Source organism: Taurulus bubalis (assembly GCF_910589615.1).
Source record: "Taurulus bubalis genome assembly, chromosome: 1".
NCBI classification, from domain to species: domain Eukaryota; kingdom Metazoa; phylum Chordata; class Actinopteri; order Perciformes; family Cottidae; genus Taurulus; species Taurulus bubalis.
Window position 1 is genome coordinate 27,394,686 of NC_136589.1, and position 23,887 is coordinate 27,418,572.

At 38.7% G+C, this 23,887-nt stretch overlaps 1 protein-coding gene across 1 annotated transcript in view; it reads right to left on the reverse strand.

Moving 5' to 3' along the window:
* Positions 1-23,887, reverse strand: part of ak5 (adenylate kinase 5) — a gene marked incomplete at its 5' end in the record, with an annotated part of 54,589 nt that overhangs the window by 20,716 nt on the left and 9,986 nt on the right. The window contains 4 exons of the mRNA XM_079214813.1: positions 861-934; positions 5,049-5,139; positions 10,449-10,640; positions 19,256-19,369. Of these exons, the coding sequence (XP_079070939.1) occupies positions 861-934; positions 5,049-5,139; positions 10,449-10,640; positions 19,256-19,369 (471 nt within the window). The remainder of the gene's footprint in view (positions 1-860; positions 935-5,048; positions 5,140-10,448; positions 10,641-19,255; positions 19,370-23,887) is intronic.

The window sequence follows — 23,887 nt, forward strand, 5'->3', positions numbered from 1 at the left end:
TAAACGGTTATCACGAGCAGCTGCCAAGTGTGAATTAGATGCACTGTATGAATGGGCAGAGGTGTGCGGCTAAAAGAGAGAATATGCTCCAGGAAAACAACGCCTGGTTAGAAGACTGAGATATTGACAATAAAGCACCTCAGGCAGCAACACTCCCAAGGAAAGAAGAAAACCTTGAGTTAGAAAATTGAGTAGAAGAGAAACGGAGAGATGCTAAAGATAAAGAGGAAGAGAGAGCTGAGCAATTGGTTTCCAGACACTCGGAGGAAGGGAATGAGACAGAGGTCAGGGTTACGCTTCACTGCAGTGTGGAGGAATGATGCTCGTCTGCACCCTTGCCAAGCGTTACACAACAACAACATTCTCCGTCTCTGGACCGCTCTGAATCACCGGCCTTCACTGTTTCACCGTTTGCCATTTTTGAAAAGAAAGATTGACCATTTTATGGTTTTGCAAATAAAAAGCAAGGAGCGAGGTAAAGCGGAAGATGTGGAAACAGGTGACAATCAGTTTTTTTTGGCTGCATGCTTATGTAAACACAAAGTTTACTCTGAACGATCTTATTACCATTTAATGATTTGCTAGGTCTTGTGTGCATAGTTATTTTTTATCAGATCTGTTCTTTAAATTGATTTTATTTAAGAAAAGTTATTGTGTTTGTATTGCTGCTTCCAGTATTTCAAGACAACATTAAACAAGGCTGTATTAGAAAAGTTTTTCATGTGATAAAAAAAACAACAAAAAAGAGTGTCTTTATAAAAGTAAGGTATTGCTACCAAAACGGACGTTTTAAAAAAAATTGACAAACGGTATCGAAAATTATAAATCATCAAAAATCAAGAATCAGAATGGGATCTTACCTCATCATACTTGCAAGCAACATTGGCCTGGCTGCTGCTTTCCCCCAGTAGACTGAGATCCAGCTCACTGGGACCTGAGGACAGATCAAACAAAACCATCATCAAACTCTGAGTTTACTCTTAATTCACTTCAAATGACTTGTTTCTTTGTAATCTTCTTTAGAAATTGTATAAAAAAAAAAGATTAAAAAAAAAAAATCTCTCAAAATCCAGACATCAATGAATACATTTACTGCTCTGACAAATGCATGAAGTGATTGGAAGGACTACCTGCCTGTGTGCGTCACGGGAGTGTCCCACAAGCTGCTAGCTTGACAGCTGTGAGTACTAGCATTAGCCATGTTCGTTGTTTACATTCACAATGATAATTTTGCGGGAGTGGCTTTGGAGGGAGGCCTGAGTGGACGGGTTATCAGTATTGCCGACTTGACAATTTTCTTGCTAGATTTAGCGACTTTTGGAGCCAGTGCTGCTTACTACTTTCATTTGAAAGGCTATGGCCTGGGTTCTCAACAGTTCTACTGTATTCTTGCAAGTTTCTCTAGATAACAGAGCGGAGGTCATAATCTAGCCAGTGGGAAACACTCACATGCACTAAAAGCCCACGCGGCCGGCCCGGCTATGTAAACCAGGCACAGAGAAGCTTGGAAAACCACACACAGAGGAAGAGTGACTTCATTCTCTGCTCAGGTAGACATTACTCCATTATATCTTTATAATATGTTTGCTGCTATATTAATGCTCTGAATGCTGGGTAAAGAGCCTTTAAAAGTATGCACTGTTAGCTGTCATGACCATTGATTTAGTCTCACTACAGCAAACTCACGTGAAACAAACTTCCATATTTGAACATCCAGCTGCACATCTGCATTTTTGGGGGGAAATAAAATATCTGCAAACTACTACTTTTTGGCCCAATTAACACCTGAACCTAAACTGAACCATAATTTCAAGTTGTCAGCAAGCAGTCAAGGGTGATGCTGTGATAAACTCTTAACACGCAGCATCTTCATCCTGTTTCTCAGTGGAACTGGGTCGTGAATAACACTTCCCCTCGGCAGATTCTTTTTTCCTGCACGCCAGAGCTCCATCTGCACAGATAACTGGGTTAGAGAGTCTGCAAGGATGCAGCTTCAAACGTTCAGGAAGATCCCGGAGAGACGGCAGCTGTGCATTTCTTACATTCATTATGTTAAAAAGCGTCTGGATGCGCCTGATTTACAGGAGAAAAACGTCCTGTGTCCTCTCTGCAGTTCACAACACAAGAGCAGCATGTCAGAGTGCAGAGGGGCTGGGGTGTGATAGATCTTTGCTGTTGAGGCCATGTCCACGTAATTACAGACTGAGCGGGAGAGTTTCCTCCCTGCTGGGGAACAATGTGGCGCTAGAAGCAGGCACTTTCTCTTCATAAGAGTTTGCCTCAACTACTGTCAATCTATTTTTAAATTTCACTTTTTGTTTCCTGTTTCTCATACTTTTCAATATCAGCCGATTTAAGCTGTTTCACCTGATCTCTGAGAGGAAGACGGTTGATGTGGCTCCCAATTCTTTATGTGGATTTTGCAAGTTTCATGGTGCAAAACTAGACCTTTAAAATTGCACCCCACTCTTTTTATGCCTGGATGGAACTGCTATTGTGAGGCTCCATTACAGGACACATATGCAGGAGAACATCTTGACAAATGTAGAGACGTCACGCTATTCTTAAATGCATCTCACAGTGCAGCTACATAACTGCTTTAAGTGGATTTGTGATGGGAAGCTCTCTCGATCTCTTGTACAATCATGCCCAAAGATGAGGAAAAGATCAATATTCTATTACGTTTTTTTATTCCTATGGGAGTAATGTATTAATAATAAACATTAAGAAAAAGCACCGGCTTTTCACTGGCATTGAGTGATCATTTCTCTTTTTCTTAATGAGAGCTTGAACTCTCTCGTTTCTTGTTTTCCTAAAGATCAGGATTTTTTTGTGCAGTTTTTCTCAGACCTCATCTATATTTCAGTATCCTGCCATGAAGCGGACGGCTGTCAAAAGTATGTCAGGTATAGCTGTAAAGTAGGATATGGCAATTTTTATGTCAAAGATTGCTGTGAATGTGTGTGTACCTCGGTCCCATTATGTGTCTGGCCTTTGTCAGAACAGAACAAATGTGTAGTAATGATGCCACTTACAAACTGTCCCACCTGCCTGCTATCAGCTCTCTTTGGCTGCTCATGGCTCTCCTGGTCAGACAAACACTGAATCTAAACTGATTTCCTCCTTCTGAACTATTTTGATGTGCAGCCACATGTTTTCTGCTCCTCCTCACACAAACCTCAGTGAATCTGCCATGGCTCAAATCAGTTCCCTTCATCACAAAGTTACTATTTTGGTGTCGAATGCATTTTAGAATAAGAAAAAGATGGTTCATTGGTTGGTTGTCACCTAATAACCAATTCATAATGTATTCCTCCCGTTCCTACGCAGCTTCCTACTGCGCTGCAAGTGTGCCCAAGCTGTGTGGCACAACAGAAGCACAAGAACGAGCCAAGTCAAGTTTATTTATAAAACACAAAAGCACAAGTTGTTCTTCAAGGGTTTTATAATCCGCAGAGTTTGCAACAACCTCTCTCATTAGAGCCTCAACAGCAGACCGGAAGGATCCCCAAAAAAAGAAGAACACCTCTACCAGGCAAAAACAGAAAAATAATCTTAGAAAAACAACAAAGCCATGATCCTTCCTAGATTTGCATTGAAGCTCACACTGGGCTTTCTTAAAGTAAGACATTTAAAAAAAACAGATATGCGATAGAGAGCCAAAATAAACCAGAACTTCCGGGTCGCAGAAGCAGAAGCACACGGGACAAATGTGCCTTCATCTTCTTAGGTTTAGGCAACAAGCTGACTTGGTTAGGTTTAGGTAAATATCCTGTTTTCGCTTCATATGTCTGGATTAGGATGATGATCCCGACCAACAAATAATGGTCATTTGTTTTGTGTCAATTAATGAACTTTAATGGTACGGGCTGACTTGTTATCTTTGGACAGAGCCAGGCGAGCTGCTTTCCCCTGTTTCAAGTCTCGGTGCAAAGCCTTTGATTTAACAGACAGGTATAAAAGGGTAATCAATCTTCTGGTCTACAGTAAATCTTCACCACAAGGTGATTGAGATGATTTTTTTTTTATTCCTCCAAAACAGTTTTTGATGGCTTTACATCCTGACATATAAGGAGAGCTTTGCACTTCTTAGCAGGCAGATTCTGCCAGCTGAGTTCTGTGCCAACGTCAACACAGCGCCGACTGGTCATATGAGTTAAAACATGAGTTTTTCTCCGTCATTAATATGAATCCATCTGGCACATTTTTTAAAACAGTTATTGTATTTTACACAACACATATATCGTCTCCATCTGACTGATCAAAGACTGACCCTGTTGATTCTGTATTTCTCACAAAGCGTGGCTAACCCTGCTTCACTGGTTGCTATGCCAACTCGTATGGTAACCAGGGATCTGGTGGGTGATGCTTATTGTGTATAAGGATTATTTTGGAGAAGTATTTCTACACTGAACACATGTAGCTTATAAAAAGCTAAAAATATATATTTTGTTGCATATCTATTGCATCACATTTCATCATCGGTTGGCTCAGGGCTGCTGTAGAATGCCCTTTACTAAATTATACATACATATTTTACACACACACACACACACACACACACACACACACACACACACACACACACACACACACACGCACACACACACACACACACACACACACGGAGCTATGTTATATAAATAAGTCTTGCAATCAAAATTGTACTTAAAAGTGCAGAACTATTGGCATCAAAATATATGTAATGTACAAAAAGTTTATAGTATATAGTATATAAAATCATTACTAAAATTGTAATGCCTTTCCTTGAATGTTGCAGCTAATAAAGCTAGGGCTACTCTAAGTAATTTAGACCTTAAAATATACCTTAATTCAGCCATCTAACCAAATACCCATCCAAAACACCCATTGACTTCAAGACGAGGAAAAACATTTACATCATTTAAACCCTTATTAGTTTGCAATATTGCTCAAGATAATCATACAGATGCTACTATTTAGTAGTTTAGGAGCTTTTAAGGTATATGACCATAAAACATCTCTTGTTGTCCCGCAGTTTCATGAAATAAGTTGTATGTTCATCTCACCTGCTGCCGGCTCTTTGGAGGGAAACAGCTTGTTGTCCAAAGTCATGCTGATATCACAAAAGACCTCCTCCTCGTCTCGGTCAGCATCCAACTGAAGGAAAAGAAGAAGAAAAAAATCATCTTTGACACTTTGTTTGTTCATTCACAATTTATTTCTGAGCGTTTTGACCTTTAATTCTCTGTTCTACGACAGATACAAGACGTAGGCAGAAGTCACGACCTGAAGCCTACATCACAAACACAAACAGACATGCTCAGGCCGTGAAGCCGCCGTGACATGAGATCCATTATCAGATCAAACATAAGGAACGAGCTCTGATGCCGGCAGCTACACACTCAGGGTCGTTTTGTATTCAACTCCCACCGGAAGCTTTAATGACACTTGATTAATTAGCCTCCCTTCTGTGTCAATCGGACCCTTTCAGAGGATTCGGAGGTCTGCTGTCTTCCTTTGCACAAACAGTACTCAATGATTGACCGTGAAGAATATGGTTTGTGAGCGAGCTGGAAGCTGATTGAAGCAGACTACTCCTCCTCCCTAATCTGCTCTTTTTGCCGTCCCTCTGCTTCCATCATGGGTGATGACAAGGCAACCTTGTGCGTACAGAAGAACTAATATACAGACTGGAGAGAGTTGCTCTACAGGTGTGTGATTCTCAGCAGGGTTACTGCAAACTACACAGATAATTTAAAGAATGACAGCTGTGGGAGTGGAGGTCAAAAGATGAAATGTAAGATAAGGATTGCACACAACCAACAATCAGCTTCCTCCTGGGGGTTTCCATGGTAACAACCTAAAAAATAGGACACTGCTGAGCTTGAAGCCCTGCAACTCCACCTGTAGAAGAGCAGAGGGGGGCAGCAACTTTTGCTTTCTTGCACCCACAGAGAGAAAGGGATAGAACGCTGTCCTGATCTGCGTATGTTTAATTCACCAAACAAAAGCTCATATTCCACTCTTTGACAATATATATATAGCAATCATCTTAAACAGTCATCTTGACAGTAAAGGCCAATTGTGTGAATTGTGAGATTTTGTCAAATAATTTACCTTGAATATATATAAAGTATAACAATCTTTTTTATGAAGTCCACTGATAAAATTAAGCGAGGTGAACACCCTTAACCACCATCTCAAATATTTCAAAGAAGCATAAATAGATTAAAGAAGGCAAATTAAGCTTTTGGTGCATTCGGTGTTCAAATTAATTCATGCAATGATTCTTCAAGAGTTTGAGCTTCTCCCTGTACATTACAACAACACAAATAAAGTTGTGTTAATGTTACGTAAAGGTTATTCTGTCTTTTTTTCTCAGCAGAAGATATTTTCTTCTTTTTAAAATAAGAGCGTTCATACTGATTAGCTACAATGCCAGTATCTTATTCAGGAATAATGAAAGGATACCTTGTAGCCATCCCCAGAGAGATACGGCTCCATATAGAATGAGATGAGGTGTCTTTTGTTTGTTTATATCTGCGTGATATCTAGCAGCATGTGAGAAGGAAGCTGGAGCTGAACTTATTCGGGGGAATACTTCATTAGAGCGGTCCTTTTTCCTCGAATGACAGGATGGCTTCAATTCTTCAATCTATTATCTCTCCTTTGCTGCAATTTCCTGTGAGGCTCCATTGTAGAGGTGTGTGTGTGTGTGTGTGTGTGTGTGTGTGTGTGTGTGTGTGTGTGTGTGTGTGTGTGTATGGTTGATAAGTTGAGTCACCCTACATGACAAAAACAGACCTTCATTCGGACATCATCAGCACTTTTTACACAAAAATCTGAATATCACAAATCCCCAAATTTGTCTACGGCTAAAAATGAATAAAAGCAATTGCCAAAACTTTGTCACAATGACAGAGATGGGACAAATTAATTCAGTGAAATGTTATTATAAATTAATAGACTTGTAGATGTGTGTATCAACAATTTAGTCTTTCCAAATCAGCGTTGAAGATGCTGAGTAATGAGTCACAGCGACTGTTACTTTATAAACATATACCTTCCTTTATTGGGCCTGACATTTACGATGAAATTGAGTCATAACTGAAGAGCAGGAGAAACTCATCTAATCATTAATGTTATCTTTAAAATATGTGTTTGTGCTCAGACAGACTAGGTACTGTTTACAACATTTGTGTTTTGTTTTAGTTCATTAGAGGACACTTGCTGTTGCAGTTGCTGTTTAGATCATTGTTTCACAATTTTTTTTCTGCGGACCCAAAATGACAACCATCGCGACCCAATTCACAATAGACCTTATTTATGTATCGCAAGAAGAACGAATTTGTGCATAAATGAGCGTTCCTTAACGCCATTTCCAATTATCACCTAATATTATCTTGAATACAGCCATTTTGAAGATGGGATTATTGAAAACATATAGACATGCTAAATAAATAAAATAAATGGTATCTCATTCTTTTAACTTACTCTCATCAGCAAAACAAATAGACTGTACGCTAACCTTTCATATTAGATTCAATGTTTTTCCTACTTCTCTGAAAAAAATGTTGGTTCTCCAGAATCGTTTTGTTAGGATTGCAACACGATAACAGTCTCACATCTCAGCTCCTCCTTAAATTTCACAAACTGCAGATTTTTACTATTTATAACATTAATATTTCTTTAACTTGCATTTTCATGTATAAGATACTTTTTTTTTTTTACTTTTTTGTTTTAGCTGTTATAGCTACATTTTTAGTTACCATTGCTTAGGATATATATAATCCAATATCCCTGAACAAACGCAAGCCACACTTACTTTCACACTCGCACATGCACACACACACACACACACACACGCACACACACGCACACACACACAGACTTGACATCATTACATTATTTTTCTTTCTTTCTTTTGTTGTCTATCTTATGCATATTTCAATTTATGTTTGTAATTGTTTTTATATTATATAGGTGGAGGCTTCAAATAAGCCTTTTTGTCTCTTCCTGCGCTGTGATTTTTTATTTTATTGTTTGAATTGTGCAAAATAAATGTTATAAGTAGGCTTTATTTATCAGATCAATACAAACATTCAGGCTCTCTCATGTGGCTCAAAGGTTCATGGCAGATATATATATATATATATATATATATATATATATATATATATATACATATATATATACATATATATACATATATATATGTATATATACGTATATACATATATATGTGTATATATATATATATATATATATATATACATATATGTATATATATATGTATATATATATATATATCTGCCATGGACATACATATATATATATATATATATATACATATATATATATATATATATATATATATATATATATATATATATATATATATATATATATATATATACGTATATATATATATATATGCTCAGTGGTAGAGCAGGGTCATCCTTGAATCCGAGGATCGGTGGTTTGATCCCCGGCTCTGCTAGGCCATGTCAATGTGTCTTTGGACAAGACACTGAACCTTAAATTGCTGCTGTGTATGAATGGGCATGAATGATTAGTTCAGTGGTTCTCTTTTTTTGTCACGCCCCACTTTGGAGGAAGAAAAATGTTCATGCCCCACCAAAAAGCCGATCTCTGTGACATAGGCGTTTCTGCTGTTTTTGTCTTGGCAAAATACCAAGAATCGGTGAGTCGCCAAGAATCTTGGACGTCGCGCATGTGCAAGCGTAACCTGTTATTGTCGTAACGTAAACATTTCCATGAAAGTACAGGCATTTTGCCATGTATTTATTAATGATGTTTAATGTCCATGTACTTTGTACTTTTATACTGTGTGAAGTTCTCATGTAGCTCATGGGGAGTGTTTGTCCTGAATCCACAAGGTAGCCGGTTCGATCCCTGGTCTCCCCATAGTTTGCATGTTGAAGTGTCTTTGACCAAGACACTGAAGGCCTCAGTGCTTTACAGCCGCACACTGCTCCTCCTTAATTATACTAAGGATGGGTAAAATGCAGAGAATAATTTCTCCACTGTGGGATTAAGGATTATAAATAAATAAAATAATAATACAAATTAAAATATAAAGAAAACAAATAACATTCTAAAAGATTCCGAAAATCTACATTCATGCAGACTTTAGGAATCACAAGGAGGAATTTGTGCTAGTGGTAAACAGACAGACTATTGGAAAATAAATCGGACCATACCAGTTTTCTTTGTGGATAGTCTGATCTGTCGCTTCTGCCTGTTTTTTAGGTTTGAACTTTTGTCAGAAAGAGTTAACTGGGATACTTAGATACAAGGAATATAAGAACATCTCAAGGATCCTTTCACACTCATTAACACACATACACAATGCATTTAAAATCTAAAGTCCTTACATGTGTCATACAACAATGTCTTGTTGTTCAGAAGCTCAAGAGCTTAAGGACAAGACACACTTCCTCTACAAACATGGTGGAAACAAAGCAAATACTTTTTTTCCTGCAAAGCTCTTGTGATTCCTCTCAAGAACTGCCCATGTGTTCAGTGCAAACATAATTTGTCATGAACTTGTTTTTCGTAAGAGCACTTTAGTTTGAGCCAACCTTTGTTTTCTGAAGTCTGTGTGATTGCAATGATGATTTCAAAAGTAAGTCGTAGGAGGGAAGTGATGTTGCATGTCTGTATTTATGCTGCAGCACCTCAATGAGAGGAGCAGCTATTTACAAGAGGGACAATCCATTAATAAGTTCACTCAAGAGTACTGCAGACTTCGTTCATTCACTGGTAACAGGAAGGGAAATTGCTCAAGGTGTTTCTACAAAAACAACACACCAAATTGCACAGGGACATTATAAGAGATCTTGGATTGTTTTAAGAGCTAAGAGCTGTACATGTTATTTCTGTTGTTTATAAGTCAACTGATTTATGATTTACAGATCGGTGCTGAAGTTTTTGTGATATCTGAACATGTCAGTTGACCATAAACTACAAATAAAACTATAGCACAGAACAAACATGTTTATCTTCTCAACCAACAATTGTTAGTCTATAAATGAAACCCGTAACTGAGCATTTACACCACATTACATTATGCAACAAAACAGCATTGTCAATTATGTTGTCAAAAACGTACAAAGCTTATTAACACATGTGATTTGCAAAGTATACAAAATATTCCAAAACAAATTGGAAAGGATATCACACAAGAGGAACTATACATTTCTGAAATAAAATATTTAGACTTTTATTTTTAAATCATCGAGGTAGGGAAGATTCTGGTAACTTCATACTCTGAAGTAGGATCTTTTTTTTGCTTCATGCGCTACTGAGCAACTTTCATAGGAATGAATGGAGCGCCGCCTCCAACACTGAATGATTTAAAGCTATATAAATAAAATTGATATTGTATATCATCACGTCTCTCTATTCAAACACAGACATGCATACTATCCCACACAACTTACTGTGACGATAAGGCCCCTCTCTTGGAAGTATTTGACCAGAGGAATGGTGTTTTGTTTGAAGTTGGTCAGTCGGCGATCGATGGCTTTGGGGTTGTCGTCCGGCCGTCCCTGCTGCTCAGCTCGTTTCTGCAGCCTCTCCTTCAAACGGTGGTTGGTGCAGGCCAGAAACACCACCAGATCGGGAGTGCAGATCTACCGAGCGAGAGAAAGACGTGTGAAACATTACAGCCAAACCTTGACCACTCGGATAAACCTTCATTCATTCACGATCTGACCCTTTGCAGAGCTACAAAATGGGAAACCAGAGATTGAGTTCAAGGTCAGTCTCATTTTTTAATTCAATGCGCTCAGGTCAAAATGTCCAAAATGCAATTCAAACCAGAAAGAAATGACTTAATTGTCAGTTCGGTCTAAAGAGATTGGATATCTTCTTTTTTTAAACAGCAGATTTTTGTTTTAATATATTTTGCATTTACATGGTTTAGCCGAAGACTGCTGAGCCATCAAATCGCTTTAACACTACATTCACTAATTCGCCCAGTCACACCCATTCATACACTGATGGCAGTGGCTGCCATTCAATGTGCCCTCCTGCCCATCAGGACTAACTATGCAACACATGCAACACCGCCGATCTTCTGGATGAAGGACGACCAGCTCTTCCTCTGAGCCACAGACACCTGGCTTGATGAATCTCGATTACACGTTGACCAAACCTGACATGAGAAAGCATTTTACATGACGGGGCTCTAAAACCTCTGAAAAAAGGAGAGCATGTAGGGACTGCATGCACTTGTAACCTGGGGAGGATAAACTAACAGTAACAAACAAGCTCTAAGCAAAGTTATCTCGTTCAGCTCAAATCACTGCAATCAGGAGATAGCTACGACAGGCCTGTTGCCAAGATATGATGGCAAGAAAATACACACTGACTATTCTATATTAATTGAAAAGGTCAGGCAACAACAGCAGCACTGAGAAATAGAGATTTAATTTGTGACACAACAATGCGCTTGGCCTCTTCTGTTTTTACAAAGTCCAAAACACAAAACCATTCCTTAGTAACCAACGAGTACGTGGAGTAAACCGGCTGCGTTGGCTATTTAAAGATCAGTGAATGATGATGTTATCTATCTAATGAAAAGCAGCATCAAAGGGAAATAACTCAGTTCCTATGGCTCTAACCTCTTAAGTTGAGACCAGTTGTTTATAAAGAGGAAAGAGTGTTAAATGCTCTCCTCATCTTGAACCTGCCCACTAGTCTCCCATCTCAACACCTCTGGAAACTCTCTCTATGAAACATTAGTGGTTTAATACGATTCATTCTCTGTAGTTAGTTTTCCTGAAATGCTCCCGATGAACACTCCAAAGTCTGCACCTTATTTGCACATGTGGTTGTTTATAGAGGCTCACACCACTCGGCAACAGGACTTAGTTTTGAGTCTTGCAAATCCAAGTTGCTAGTTCCATTTTTCTCCAGTTGTGCTGGTAATGTGGTGCAGCCATCAGATGCCGGCTGATGTTTTGTAACAAGAAATAATTGTTAGATTCATCATCATTACAATGTCTCCTGAAATATATAATCATTGCATCACATAACGGCATCTATTTTCAGAAACAGTTCTAATGCCGGCAGTTCTGTCAGTGATGCTATCTCTCTTGCTTAAAGACCAGGAAGCAATATTTAACTGAAATAGATTTAAGCACTGCTGAATAAAATGCTAAAATGTCCTCTGTGAAGTTAAATGTAAGCTTGATGATACCGATCCTGTCACTCACAAAATATAGATATACCTTTTAGTGTTTGAGGAATTTACACATTCACTTATATAGTTTATTATGTTCGATCGTAACCACTATGTATAGATATCTGTCCCAAGTTTTGTGTTTGGTTTGACGAACAAGACCTGTATAAAATAAGAGAACAAACTATCTTATTCCAGCTGTTCCAGCTTTAGTTAATCATCATGGACTCTTTCCTGAAATTGATCCAGTTAAATCTGCTGTTGACTAAGAAACAGATGATTCCTGGCATCAGTACAGACTGCTGTTTGCCTTTTGTTCTGCTCTGCTGCTGAATATCAGTTGTCTCCATCTGTCTCCATAAACCAGAGCATTCTGGGGTTGTTTCCTCTTCCTCCGCCATCCAAGTCAAGTCAATTTTATTTACATGGACCAATTTCACAATGGGCCTCAAGGGGCTTTTCAATTTGTCTCGAATATTAGCCACGCTCTGTCCAAAGACTCCGGATTCAGATTAGGAAAAACCACAGACAGACGTTCCTTTTGTATCAAAGACGTTTGAATGGCATTAATCTCAATGTTCAAACTGAATTAAAGTACCGTACATAAACATTATTTGTCAGGCCTTATGAGCATATACTATGTGTCAGCAGGCAGCTGGGGCCAATAAACAGTTTTTTCATTAGCAATTAATCCACAGTTGTTTTCCCAATTAATTGTTTAACATTGGGAAAGCTGTCCATTGCCTCAAACTCAAGATGACCTCTTCAAATTGCTTCAATCATCCTACCAACATACAAAATCAAAAACCCCAAAGATGTTACATTTTTTAAAAATTAGAAAATAACAAGCAGGAGTTGAAACTATGTCATGTTTGGCATTATTTTCTTCAAAAGGGGCTCAAGCGATTATTTGATTATCAAATTAGTTGCAGGTTTGTTTTCTGTCAATCAACTAATTGGATAATCAACTGATTATTTCAGCCCCACTTCACTATCTTCACATGAACATCTTTAGAACTTTCTCGACTGGCACTGGGGCAGTAACAGTGGCATTTACATTTAAAGATTCTCTTTCTAACCCACACTTCTATTGAGGTTATTTTAGTGACTTTTGTCCCAAATTGACTAACAAGGCTGTTGTCTGTGATGTTAACAAAGGATGGACCTGCACAGATTATTGTAAATGTCAGTTTTCACACATTTCATGTTTATTCTTAGTGGATATGTATCTTGGTGCAACTTTCCTGAACATTAAAGGAGTGAAAACGTGTGAGAGGAATGTGTGTTGTCCACACTGGACATACAAAGCAAAGTAGCTGCTGCTGTGTTTTGTCCTCTTTGTGGGAAAAAAACGGCATTGTATTACTATTTTCACTATCAGTTACTGTCTTGATTTTTTTATTATGTTTTATTGACCAGTTTTTAAACGTCACAGAATAATGAAAATTGCTAGTTTCGTCAAAACTCCAAATATATTTAAATATATACAATGATATAGAACAAATCCTTATATTTGAGTGGCTAGGACCAAAGCATTTTTGGCAATTTTCCGTGATAAGCGACTAGTATGATTGATCAATTGCCAAAATTGACAGATGTGTCTGTCTGTCTGTGCGTGTGTGTGTGTGTGTGTGTTTTGTGGATTTAGACACACACACAGGTAAATTGACAGAGATGAATAGACAGACTGATGCCTTTGTAGTCGATAGAAGTTGATCTAAAAAGCAAAAAAAGGGAAGAATGGAGGGTTAGTTGGTCTCACTGGGCCACTATAAAGAGGAGTAGGACGGATGTGGCATCCCACAGGAGCGGATCATAAATGACTACTGTGATGTTGTAAAGGGCAAAGTAGCAGCATGGGTTGAGGGGATACTAATGAAAATGAATGTTGCAGGTCCCCAGATGATCACTCAGAGTGCTGGGAAATATAGGATGCAAAAATAAGCACTGAACCTTCTAGAATAGGAAATACATGATGCGTCAAGTAGCAGCACGTGTGTTTCAGGTTAATTTAGAAAGTCAATGAATCACTCAATCAGATTAAACCCTTTGAAGGTCTCTGCAAATATTCTGTGGACTGAAGCTCTGCACGTGATTGGTTTGTGCTTCTATGATGTGTATTCAAGCTTGACCGCTTTCATGAAAAATGTCTGGCAAGATTTGACATTTTCTCCAAAATTGGCTTGCTGTAAAAGCCTTAGAAACTGTATGGGGCTGTCAAAACAAAGTAATCCAATGTAATATCCCGACAGTATAATAAAAACTACAATGCTCCATTGAGTTTAGCATTCAACAGATATTTATTCAACTTTATGGTATTATAATGTCTTTAATGTTTGGTGTATAGATACTGCATGAATTCCATTAAATGAAGATGTTGCTGTGATTTTTTTTAAACATTGTAATGCAATAAAATACAAAGCAACCAAAAAGTGCTTTGTTCTGCCTTCATTATGGAAACTACTGCATGCAGCGAGCCAAACACACTTTCAGTAAAGGTGGAAGACAGTAGTGGGACCATAAGGTCTACATGAAGCAATTGTGAAGATAAGATTTTATAGTTACACCAAAGTTATTGTAAAAAATCAAGCTAGAAGTGGATTCACAAAAGGATAACTACTATCTGAGAGACAAGACAAATCACCAACAATGCTCCATAACAAAAGATTATGCATTATGAGGAGCATATGGGGAGTAGATAAAATATATATGTCAATATGTCACGTCTTGGGTTTTGTTTAGTTCGTTTCCTGTTTTATTTTGAATTTCCCTGTGTCTTGTGTCCGCTGTTTACTTCACTTCCTGTTGATGTGATTGTCTGCCCCGCCCCAAGTTGAATCCTTCTGTGTCTAATCACCTCTATCTTCCCAGTGTATTTAAATCCTGTTTGTCTCCCTCTCCATTGTTGGTTTGTCTGTTTCTGCTCTGTTTGTAATCATCATGCTTGCTGTTTCTGGCACTGCTTGTATCCATGTTTCCATAGCTGTTTCAGACCCTGCTCCTTTTGTAATGTTCCCTGCTGTCTGTCTGCCCTGATCCTGTTTTGTGTTTTGCCCGTTTCTGGATTTTCTTTGGTTTTCGTTGTTATACATTTTTGACTCCCCTGTTAGTATCCTCGTTTTTTGGCTTTGAAGTTTTCCTTTTCATTAAATTATTTCTCGTTCCTCGGCTCCTTTGTCTCCTTTTTGGCCCCTGTACTCCTGGGCTGTAACCCAATATTTTGGTCACAAATGATAAAATGGTGAGTTTTAATTTGGTTTTAGTATGACAGCTGATTGGAGTTGGGAGATGAACTTGTACATGTCCAGATAAATGTCAACTATAAGCCAGATTCTACTGTCAGACTAATACTGCATGTTGAAAAGACACACAAAGATTATTTTTTCTTTGACAACTGAAACTAATTTGTCAAAAGAAACACTGTAGCTTCTTTCTTTGTTACATTCAATGTAAATAAAAGCTACAATATCTCCAAGGTCCTGCTATAATCAAAGATAATCTTGAGATGATGAACAAAACCTTTTGTCTTAAAGGCACAGTTCTTGTTTGGAAATATGCTTATTCACATTCTATTTTGCAAGCCTGGTTCTGTCCGAAGTTAAAACATATCTACTTACAAGCACTTTCACAAACATTGACAAGGAAATTACTTGATGTAGCTAAAACTAACTAAAAATCGGTCTGCACCCAGTGGGAATGACATAAATAACTACAGCACATATTTACATTTAATATCATATTAATATTTTGAACGGAACCAGGCTATCTTTAAGCTTAATTTGAGCTAATCTGGGAGACGATTATCTTAAAATAGCACAAAGACTAAACTGAGCAAACGGAAGTCCCTGACGCAGGGACAATAGTCCAGCACAAAACACCCGATAAAATAAAAAACAGTTTGTTCACTTCCGTTAACATGTTAATTAGCAACCTTTAGAGCCTCCATGATAAACGTTTTAAATGCTATATAAACCTTTGCCCAAATACACTAACCCTACTTTACATATTTTTTACTTGTAGTTCCTGATATTTCCTGATATACAATACAGTAGATGCATCTTTACTAAAAAAGCATCTTTTGAGGAGAATATTAAAGAAAAACACGTTGAGTACTTTTGTAAAAGGCTGAGTGGTGTCTGCAGGTATTCCTTTCAACTATCAACTTGCATCATCTGGACTGAGGCTGGACAGTAAGAGAACAATGTTGTCTTACTGTCCAGCCTCCACAATCAACCTGACATAATTAAAGTAAAGTAAGAAATAGGATTGCACTCATTGTGGTCTCACAATTAACTCAACACAAGTACTCAGCATCTGATTTGTCAAAGGACACTACTGTTATTATCTCTTTGCTCCTGAGCTGCACAAAAGCTCCTTTAATGACATAACCAGTTGTCACCTAATTCAGGTGTAAATCCCAGGACTTCTGTATATGTGCGTTAATGGCTGAGCGGTCTCTCCCATCCATTCACCAACAACAGTATGGGCCTTTTTTTAAGCGGTTGCCAGGTCACGGTTATAAACACAACTGTACACACGTGTTATCTACGTGATTTCATCTACAGTGAACTTCCTCTGGTCCTTATCTAACCCCCGGGGCCCATTTACAAACTGTCATCAACCGTTTAGCAATCCTTTTATACAACAATTAAAATAACGTTGTGACAATAAAAAAAAAATCTGCAGACAAATCTTTTCAGATGAATATAATTTCTGTGGTTATCAATTACGAAATTTAATTTACCAAATCACAAGATAAGCGATAAAGCTACATTTTAATTATGGGACTTCCAGGCTTCTTGGATGTGGAAATAGTTAGTGAGTTAGTCGCTAACTGTCTGCTTATTTTCTATTTACAGCTTCAGCTGATGTGGAGACGCCAAAGGGAAGGTAAGCCGGAGTCTCTGATAATAACCATAGTCATGGCTCAATTGTGAGTTCTATCAATGAGAAGGTGTGTGATTGTGTGGGTATTGTCTGTTTAGAAAACCCATGCTCTGTACATCCGCACATATCATTTTGTTTCATTTCCTGGGTTCTTCGTGCAGCTTTCAGACAGAACATGCACTAAGGAGAGTCTACTGTCAGACGAGGTGGACCTTAAGAAACCACATTACAAAATCTCATTACGCCGAGACTTGGCCTCTTTCAAAAAATGGGGAGGGAAAATAACAATTAATGGAGAGACGAGAGAGGTTTAGCCGTCCACAGTGGTTAGTGCTATAAGCCAAAGGAACCAGATACAATGCCTGTGTCAGTTTGCTGTGCAATAGATCAGGTGTGCCATGAGGATTCAGACTAGAAGACTATTTATAATACAAATATACACAAATGTGGAGGAAATTGTTATGTAAAGGAAATGAAAGTAAAGAAATGGAAGATTACAGGAGGTAAATGTAATGTACATGTTAATCACCAATAGATAAGTAAACTTGTATGGTGACAGTTTTAAACCTCCCAAATTATAGGTCCCTCTTAAGTTTACTTAAATTCCTCTTTAACAGCTTTTTGGAAATCATGGCACACTGAGGCTCTAATTTCTGACCCACACTAATGCATTTTTAGCAGTTTGTTAAGAAAGATAGACCCACAACACCTATTCGATTGAAGGAAACCTCATTTACGCAAACCTTGCTGCAAAAGTAAATAAATATGCACAAAGGAAACGGCATTTAATTGCAGAATTTAAAGAGTGTTAATTCCCTGAACGTGAACCTGAGGCGCTGTGCAACATCGGATATCAAATACACCAAACTCTGGCATTGTGACCCCGAGCCGCCGCTGCCGACGCCCTTAGATCTCATGCTATTGGAGATAAAAACATCAGGGATAGCAGCACCATTTTGTGGTGAGCGACAAACTCATTTACACATTTGGTTCATAGCAGAGAAAGACATCATGTGCTCCAGCTGATCACAGACTGAAATATCCGTAGTGATGGGAGATAAATAGTGGTTAAATGTCTTATGGTAGATTTAGAAATCTTAAGGTTCCTAACTATTTCACTCTTGGGTGAACTGGAGAGGTTTTCTGTGGTGGACACAGTGGTAGTCTTATATTTTGCTTTGAACGAGCTCTCATGTTGTTCCACATCGTCTGCGCAACATGTGAAAGCCAGCTGCTCCACATGCTGTTGAACAATGTTTCTAAATGGCAAATTAATGGTGGCTGCTATCATATACAATGGAAATTATTGAGAGGGGTCTGCAAATGAGATCAAGAGATAAGACTGAAGAAGATATAACATATTATTGGCCAAAATTTAAAATCGAGATAAAAAAAGAGATAAAATCTAAATATTTACGTATATGTCGGCAAGCATCTGACGAACTCACCAATGTGACTTACACAACTCACAGCGCAGCAAGATTTTTCTTTGTCAAAAGATACCTTAGTATGGACTCAAGCATCTGAGTAAAGTACCGTAAAATTCGGGTTATAAGCCGCTACTTTTTTCCTCAACTTTGACTCGTGCGGTTTAAATACCGGTGTGGCTAATTTGTGGATTTTTCCGAATCTAAATTTAGCAACAGTTGCAGAGACATACGTAACAAAATTCACATGAAATATTCCCAAATCCCCTTCACGAGTGATCTCACTGTAAAAGTGTTAAGTATTCACATTACACACACCAAACATTTAGACTCTACTTCATCTGTCGATCTGATATTTCCACCATCGCTCTTCCCAAGAGTTCAAGAGGGCGTGAAACCGAGAGGTAAACGGGTGTGGCCCGCGCAGTCTGCTCGGTGGATTCAACTCGGCGGGACAGGGACGGTCGCTCGGTGCGGGAGGATCTCCTCGCGGGACCTCTCCCCTTGCCGTGCTGGCCCTCGGCGGGCAATTTTTGTATTGCTTTCTTGATCCGTTCATTTCCGGTGGTCGTTTTGAGAGTTTGTCAGGTACCGCTAATCTCAACAGCGGCTTGTTTATGATTAAATACGACTGTACATTTATTATTTAGTAAAAGCTGGTAAGAGGATTTTAAACAGGTGCAAACAGGCTTTGTAATCCAAATTTTATGGTATGAAAAGGCCTGAAGAGGTAATCCTCTGAACTCACCTGGTCTTCAAAGGACAAGGCCTGTCCCACATCTCGAGGGAACCCATCTATGACGATACCATTGGCATCTGGGATCTTCATAATCTTCTGCTTTATCTCAGTTATTGTTGTCTCCTGGAAACAGCGAAAGCAACAGGATTCATACTTGCGTGTAAATGTCAAAAGAGTAATAAACAAGACAATTAATTGAATTTTTTAACAATACAAATAATTGTTGATGAAAGTCTGTCTTTCCAAACTCACATTTCACTTTACTTTATCCCATTTCAAAACTACAACAGTTGTCTGAGTGAGCAACTGGTTGTCACAGGACATTTCAGCTACAAATTATAAAGCAAAGATGTTCATAGCTGTAATTATAATTAGCTTTTCCAGCAGGAGCATGAAGGAGAAGAAGATGAGTTCATTTGAGTAATTCACACATTCATCAACATTGTAGAGGAGTTAAAAGCCCTTGAAAATAAATAATGAGTAGCTGATTTAGAGTCATAAAGAAGGTGAATGGAAAACTATGACAACGCATTGGAGAATTCCACAATATATTTAATTTGTTTATCCAATTGTACAGAAAAACTGTCTTGATTGCACCTGAGGCCAGAGAGTGCCAGCATCGTTTAGCATCAATTACTTCCTCGTGGCTGGAGGTCAACATGTTCGAATATATTTCCCCGAGCTAAATGCATCATACGATATGATGGCAGAGATACACGAGCTATGTTCAGATCTAAAAATAACCTCCATAGCCAACGCTGAGCAACACAGACGTTTAATTTCCCTCCACACACAGAATAAAGGCAGCAGCCCGACAGACTACGCAGAGATTAAAGCTCTTCTAGAATCCAGCGAACAGATTAATGTAGTGTAAGGTAAAATGAGAAAAGCTAATCTGAGGAAAGCGCTTTGATCCACTGCACAGCTTGATGTCTGAGCTCTCACAGGAATGCTGGTCAAACAATCATCTCTGACCACCAAAGAGACGATCTATTTACAGTACTATACCAGCAAACATACAGTAGCTGGACAGAATCATCACCAAAGCTGCATTGGAAATGTTTCATTCACTTCTCCCTATATATAAACACTTTGTAGGTAATTCATTAATTTTCTGTTTAAAAGCTTTTCTGTTTAGAAAGCATCATAGCACAGAGACAGCACTAGTGACAATTACTAATGATCTTCTAGTTGCATCAGATAGGGGACTTGTCTCTGTACTGGTCTTAGGTAAGTAAGGTTAGACCTTAGTGCAGCGTTTGACACCATTGACCATGACATCTTATTACAGAGACTGGACCAGTTGATTGGTATAAAAGGTACAGCACTAAGCTGGTTTAAGTCGTATTTATCAGATCGATCTCAGTTTGTATTTGTAAACGATGAGGCCTCGGTTACCACTGCCGTTCGCTATAGAGTTCCACAAGGTTCTGTGCTTGGACCAATTTTATTCACCTTATATATGCTTCCTTTAGGCAATATTATCAGAAAACACTCCATAAGCTTTCACTGTTATGCCGATGGTACTCAACTATATCTGTCGATCAAGCCAGATGAAACCCACCAGGTCGCCAAACTTCAAGCGTGTCTTAAAGACATCAAAACCTGGATGACCTGCAACTTCCTGCTGCTGAACTCGGACAAGACTGAAGTTATTTTACTCGGACCAAAACACCTCAGAAATTAAGTATCTGATGATATGGTTTCTCTGGATGGCATCGCTCTGGCATCTACCACCACCGTAAGGAATCTCAGAGTTATTTTTGACCAGGACCTGTCCTTTGGCACTCACGTGAAACAGATCTCAAGGACTGCCTTTTTTCACCTACGGAACATTTCAAAGATCCGGCACATCCTGTCTCAACGCGATGCAGAAACATTGATCAATGCATTTGTTACCTCAAGACTGAATTACTGTAACTCCGTATTATCAGGCTGCTCCAGTAAGTCCCGTGGATCTCTCCAACTGATCCAGAATGCTGCAGCTCGTGTACTAACGAGGACGTGGAAGAGAGATCACATTACTCCTGTACTAGCTGCTCTCCACTGGCTTCCTGTAAGATCGAGAATCATATTTAAAATCCTTCTCCTTACCTACAAAGCCTTAACTGGTGATGCACCATCATATCTTAAGGACCTTATAGTGCCATATTACCCCACGAGAGCATTACGCTCACTGAATGCAGGGTTACTTGTGGTTCCCAGAGTGTTAAAAAGTAGGTTGGGGGCTAGAGCTTTCAGTTATCGGGCTCCTCTTCTGTGGAATCAGCTTCCACTTTCAGTCCGGGGGGCAGGCACGGTCACCTCATTTAAGGTCCTCCCGCCTGGCCCTGCTGATGCAACCATGGCCCTGCTGATGGAACCGGCCTGGAACCAGGCCTGCCAGCTGCCATGGCCCTGCTTTCTCCTCCCACTGCCCCTGGGATGCCCCTCCTCTCTACCTCCTTCTGCTTAATGAATCGTGGCTATCTGGATCATGGACCATGCCTATTACTCATTATATAAATAATTTCTGTCACATTCATTGAATGTGCTGTAACTCCGTTACGTTATTCATCCTGGCAACATGCCATCTATTGCTTCTGTCCATCCGGGGAGAGGGATCCTCCTCTGTTGCTCTCCCTCAGGTTGCTTCCCCTTTTTTCTCTGTGGAAGGGTTTTTACTATCTTTATTGGGGGAGTTTTTCCTGATCCGATGTGAGGTCCCAGGATAGGGATGTCATGTGTACAGATTGTAAAGCCCTCCGAGGCAAACTTGTATTTGTGATGTTGGGCTATATAAAATAAACTGAATTTAATTGAATTTATTTGGTCGGCACAAATACAATATATATGGAGAATTTTCCAATGCAATCACAGCATCCAATGCAATCACAGCATTTATATCTGCTGCTTATTTCCGATGCCGGTTCCTCGAACTCTATATTGAACCGTTTATTTTGACATTCATGATTTATCATCCTCAAACCGGTGCAGTCTAACAATTGTGACACAATGCATTTGGGGATTTTATCAAGGATTTATCATGCTATTTTTTTCACACTTTTTGTAGTGTAGTAGTGATTTTTGTGTGAATTCATACAGGGATTACCTGGCTCTTGCAGCCACTAAACCTGCACAAACAAGACTAAAAGAAAGTAATTCTCAAAGCAATGAAATTAATTAAATGCACCCATAACTTAGCTGCCAAACAAATAGCATCTTGGTTCTCTGCTATTTCCACATATTTAAATGATGTAATATCCATACATTTGGTCCAATATTGTTCCCATTCTATGGAAATGAGTCACAAAAACACTCCAATTAACAAAGATCATATTCAGGAAGTTGGTGGTAACTGAAGCACATTTATAAGGGCCGTCACGCCAAGACAGTGATAATGGAAGCATTGAAAGATATTTCTTTTGTCATTCGCTTCAAATCATGCCGTCTTCTTCTTCATTCTTAGGGTATGTGTTTCAAAACATCATCAGCACCGGCAGACTGGGGTTTTAAATCCCAAATACGGTTTCTTTCTGAAGATTTTTTTTTTTTTAATAATTTTCTACCTGACATCGTTCAGCCTTCTGTGTAGTTCGCTCAAAAACAACATTTATACTTTGGTACATGAATAATTGAGCCCTCAGCTGCAAAACTTTGTGGGAAAAATTTGCACCGTAATCCAGTCAGATTTCACAACCATAATATAAAGGGGGTCAATTTTGCGCCAAATGTATGCATAATCTTTACACTGCAAATAGCATAGGAGCAGCACAGGAATGCTATTTGCCTGGTAGCACAGTTATGGGTGCATTTCACCCTTTGCAGGTGCAGATTTAGTGGCCGCAAAAGCTGCGTAACCATTCTGCAAATTCGCCACTGAGTGTAAATATCACCACATAGTGCCCTTGAATTTAGACTAGTTGAAGAGGTGCTTGAAATAATGACATTTCTTCCCCAGTCTGATGATATAAATGTACTAATCGTCATTAATTTGCGACCAGACAAACATCCAAGGTGCTCTTATTTTGAGACCTGTGGCAAGTGCAAATAAATACTGACTCACATGACCTTGCACTGACTTACAGACAAACAGCAAGAACTTCAAGTTGATGTGGCAGTTGGCAGAGAGTCAGTGATGTATTTCTGTGGGTTTAATGGATTTTGAATGATTTGCAGCACTGGACTGCACAGCTAAGCACAGTTTTTCCAGTCTACTTACAGAAAGAAATCTAAAAATTATAGAAAGATAAATACTCCACTTATATGGTAGTCTACCTCAAGAGAATCAGACATTCTGATGTTGAATTACAAAATGAAAGCCCTTCAAAATCTCCTTCAAGAGCTAACTCCAAATCGCATTTCATGAACCTATTTTACCTCTAATTTCAGATTAGATTTGAGGTTAAATGGTCCACAGTTACAAACTAATTCCACTTCAAATTAATAGTAGACCATCTCAAGGTGTCACCCAGAGACAATCAATATTCAGATTTTGAATTACAAAATAAAAGCCTGTCAAAATCTCCTTCATGAGTTAACATATCAGCAAAAGTTAAATATTTAAAGAAATAGTTTCTTGCCTCAAATTTAGGTGAGAAGATTTCCACCTACTTGAACCTACTATTGACTGACATATTGACATTTAAAGCAGTAGCTTTG